Source organism: Drosophila teissieri, unplaced genomic scaffold (genome assembly GCF_016746235.2).
Source record: "Drosophila teissieri strain GT53w unplaced genomic scaffold, Prin_Dtei_1.1 Segkk13_quiver_pilon_scaf, whole genome shotgun sequence".
In the NCBI taxonomy this organism is placed as follows: domain Eukaryota; kingdom Metazoa; phylum Arthropoda; class Insecta; order Diptera; family Drosophilidae; genus Drosophila; species Drosophila teissieri.
The window spans coordinates 283,435-287,882 of record NW_025224993.1 but is presented as its reverse complement, the minus strand read 5'-3'; the positions used below and the strand labels follow the sequence as shown (position 1 = coordinate 287,882).

General features: G+C 49.8%; 1 protein-coding gene across 1 annotated transcript; it reads left to right on the top strand.

The window, feature by feature from the left end:
* The first annotated feature begins 1,415 nt into the window (after window positions 1-1,415).
* On the top strand, window positions 1,416-2,013 carry LOC122625601. The gene is made up of 2 exons (XM_043805687.1): window positions 1,416-1,520; window positions 1,660-2,013. Exons 1-2 carry the CDS (start codon window positions 1,416-1,418, stop codon window positions 2,011-2,013), a joined length of 459 nt encoding a protein of 152 aa, XP_043661622.1.
* Window positions 2,014-4,448: the final 2,435 nt, after the last annotated feature.

Genomic DNA, 4,448 nt, shown 5'->3' with positions numbered 1-4,448 from the left:
GCATTCTTGTACCGTAATCACCCTGTTATCTTGATTGTGCTTGTTTGGTTGCACAGAATGTACATTCTTACGCCGTACTTCTTCTTCTAATGTTGCACATGCAGATCTTATTTCACTTTGGCACATGTTCACCAATCGCTTCTCCAATATGGAATTTGGATTGCCTGATCCACTTTTATACTTTTCATCATTTCCATTAGCTCCCGGTAAATGTCGCTCTGCGGATCATTTTGCTATGCGCTCATTATTGAACTTTCTTTGTCGGACTCAATGTCGTCCTCCGAAGTTGACCCACCATTGGATTCACATGTAGATTCACCATTTGGTCTTGGTGTCGAATTGGCAGCCATGTCTCTAGGGTAAAACTTTAACTTTTTCTTGCTTCGCATGTGTCTGCATGAAAATCAACGCTCTTCCTCGAGCACAGGAACTGTCTGTGTATATGTGAATTTCACCACTGTTCGTAATTGTTCTTCCACGGCCAAAGTCATATAATAAAGATGTGGCCACTCCGTGTGGCAAACGGAAATCAAATATATTAGTAATACATTTATTTATTGTGTATTTATTATTGTGTTGTCGTGCCGCCATTATTTTCCAAAACTGCTTTTCTGGTGATGGGCGACGCAGCATTTTTCAGATCTGTGTTCGTTGGAAGCATCGATAGGAGGCTAGTAATATTGTTGGTGGGTTGGTGGTAACACTTTAAAGTTTCAAATTTAAAATTTGAAACGGAAACTATCTATTTATATGTATCAGCAACACTGCTGCACAGCGGCAATCCATTTGCGACCGCTCCAAGCTCGTCTGCGACAGCCAGGACTCGGCCCGCACCTTTCCAGAAGGCACGGACGCCTCAGAGGATCCCTCAGATGTGCAAGTAAGTTTCGCTTCCGGTTCAATAGCCATTCTACTCTGCACTGCCCTCATTAACGTGTGCCATCTGGGGTGCAACTTCCAAGCGCGAGCCCTGATTGACCCTGGGTCCAAAGCAACCTTTATTACAGACGGCTGTTCAACTTAGTTAGACTTTATTTCAAGACTATCTAGGCCCTAGTGTCCGGCCTAAACCAAACCGTGACCGGTCACCTCACTAAGCTGTGTAATTTTTCGATTCGATCGCCTTCCAGACCTGGGATACAGTTAGAGACCGCAGCATATGTTCTTCCGCACCTGGCCGGAAATCTGCCCCCGTATCCAATCCCACAAAATCTTTTTAAGGATCTTTCGGACATCCCCCTTGCGGGCTCCAAGTTCTTTGAGAGCTCCCAGATTGATGTCTTGTTAGGAGCAGACATTCTTCCGTCTATTCTCCTCGGCAACTGCAATATAAACCTTTGTGGATCTTTTTTCGGCCAGGAAACCATTTTCAGATGAGAGTTGACAGGCCCAGTCCATTCGCAGACCCCCGGAGGATGTCCGCCTTCTCCACGCGAGTTACCTGCGCCCTCGAGGACTCGCTGGACCAGCTCCCCACCAAATTTTGGGAGGTGGAGGAAGTGTCCACGCAGTTCCGCCACGTACTATCTTCCACATCATGCCGTTCTCAACAGCGAAAGTATAACCAGTAAGGTGCGGGCAGTTTTTAATGCTTCTGGACCTTCCGCAAACGGGACCAGTCTGAATGACATCCTTTACGATATCCTCATGATATCCTAGTCCAACCTAACTATTCAAATCCTAAAGTGCCAATACTTCGTCTTTAATGCCGACATCGAGAAGATATACCGTCAGATTTGGGTAGACCCCAAGCATACTCCTCTCCAGCGCATTCTGTTTTGCAATTCCGATGGGGAAATCTGCGACTACGAACTAAAGGCGGTTAACTTTGGAGTCAATTGTGCTTCATTCCTGGCGATACGGGTCCAACAACAGCTCGCCGAAGACGAAGAGTCGAGATATCCGCAGGCGAGTCAGATTATCCGATATTTTATGTGCGTCGACGACGTGCTCGCTGGGGCAGACTTAAAGACTGAGGCGCACGCAGCTATCCGAGAGCTCCAGGGGCCCTGAGTTCAGCGGGGTTCCCACTTAGGAAGTGGACGTCCAATAGCAAGGCGATTTTGGCAGACATCAAGACTGACCATCTCCTACGGGCTGATTTTCTCGAAATCGACGCAGAAAGCACGGCCAATACTCTGCGGTAGAAGGCGACGTCTGATGAGTATTTCTTCACTCCTCCAGAATTGACCTCGGGGTCGTCGTCCTTTCCCAAAATTGTCAAGTTATTCGATCCAGCCGGCTGGCTAGCCCCTTTCATTGTCCGCGCAAAGATGTTTATGCAGGACATTTGGCTCCAGGATCTAGGCTGGTACGATGTCCTCCCTCAAGAATTCTGCAAGAGATGGGTTGACTTCCGGGAAAATTACTTGGCGCTCGATCAGATCCGCATTCCCCGCTGGGTCGCAATCCGACCACACTTGAAAGTGGAACAAAAGGCGTATAGCGCCGCCATTTACGTCCGAGTTGAGGTCGAGTCCACGGTAGCGGTAAACTTGCTAACGGCAAAGACACGGGTGGCCACGGTCAAGACGGAGTCGCTCCCGCATCTAGAGCTGTGCGGAGCCGTTCTATTGGCCGAGATGGCCGGGGTAGGACTTCAAGACCTCGCGGACAGTCGGTTGTGGTGGTCCTGCCTGGTTGCAAGGGCCGCGTTTCGAGTGGCCCACTCAAGGCAATGACTCCCCCGAAACGGAACACGAGAAGCGAGCAGTCAAGGTCCATGGTGCGAAGGACGGAAGATATTCCTAAGCGTTTTTCCACCCTCGACAAGGCTTTGCGAGTCCTCGCTTACGTTCGTCGCTTTATCCAGCGCGCGCGAAAGATCAAGGCTTCGTACAGCTGCCATCTGTCTCGACTCCTCGTCCATTTTACTCATCGCATAACGCTGCACGGCGGTAATCAATTGATGATCCGTCTGCTCTGTTCCAAATTTTGGATTCCGAAGGTGAGGAATTTGGTCAGGTCTGTTATCTATTCGTGCAAGGTATGCGTCATTAACAAAAAGAAGTTGCAAACTTAATTCATGGGAAGGTTACCCAAGGAACGGGCGTCCTTCTCGCGTCCCTTCACCCAAACCTGATGGTTATGGGACTATGCCGGACCCTTCGACATCAAAAACTACACCGGACGAGCCTGCCTCATTACAAAAGGGTATGTGTTGGTATTTGTGTGCTTCTGCACCAAGGCCATCCATTTAGAGCCGACGTCCTACCTTACGACTGAGAAATTTCTTGCTGCTTTCGCCCGTTTTGTATCCCGAAGAGGATGCGTCAGTCAAGTTCTTCAAGCACTCAAAGGGGCTGTGACGGGTGCCTATAGTCACCAGCAGCTGCTTTGGGACTTTCCTCCGGGGGCCCCCCACATGGGAGACTTGTGGCGAGGTCGGCGTCAAGAGTTTCAAGTCTCTGTTCTACAAGTCTTCGGCCACTTCGAAGAACTGTCCACGCTATTGGCTAGGATCGAAGCGTGATTGAATTTGCGTCCGCTCGCGCCAATGTCCGAAAACCCCGCGGACCTGTTGGCACTTACGCCTGGACACTTTCTTGTTGGAGGGCCCCTTTTTGCAACGGTTGAACCCGAGATAATGGGGATACAACGTCCATCATAAACCGCTGGCAACACCTGAAGGCTTTCCTTCAGCAATTTCGTCTGCGATGGAAGGAAGAGTACCTTAAAGAAGTCCATAAGCACAACAAGTGGCGAGTCCCTACTAGAGACCTCTGTGTATGGGATATGGTGGTTGTCAAGGAAGAAAAGATGTACTCGAGGTACCGAGAAGCGGCTACGGGCTGCCCTCGCCAATCGGAGCGAATGGAGCGTGTCGGCGAGGGGACTGCTGCAAAAGGTGCGGTCAGGATCACCAGACGCTGCTGCACCTCTTCGAGCGCCAGTCGCGTCAGGAGGCGCGCCGGTCGCAGAACCACAGGCCGCGGAACTCTTCGCCCCTCGTCCGCCACTCCACGGTGGTCCCCAGCCGCTTCTTGGCTCTCGTCCGCCGCTCGTCGGCAATCGCCCGGCGCTTCCCGACGTGTTTCAGCCGCTCCTCGGCCCTCGTCCGCCACACCAAGGCGTTCCTCGGCATCCTCTAATGAGGATGCGTCCGTTGCGCCTAGGCACTTCTCCGCCGCCCGTCGGAGAAGGCCGCAGAGCGCGGCCACTTATTTTTGGAGGACGATCGCCCCCTACAAGCTATTCTTTTAATTTTTTTTCGGTTTTATTCTTTTCGGTTTGTCACCCGTTTCAATGTGTATGGGTTTATCAAAAATTGTCCCATTTTAAATAAGCCTGTTTCGTATCTCTATTCTGGCTGTTTCACTTATCAAATATCATTTGTACTTCTCCTCAATTTCCTGTGTAAGTTATAATGTCTTATCCCATTGTAACATATTATATGAGTCATGGAGTTTTTTACATAAATTTCTAAATTTTGTATTTAAGTATCTTGA

Bases quoted from the DNA above. Each gene is read 5' to 3' on its own strand.
- LOC122625601 (XM_043805687.1), top strand. From the start codon at position 1,416: ATGTCCGCCTTCTCCACGCGAGTTACCTGCGCCCTCGAGGACTCGCTG. The intron at 1,521-1,659 runs GTACTATCTTCC...ATGATATCCTAG, and splicing joins TGTCCACGCAGTTCCGCCAC to TCCAACCTAACTATTCAAAT.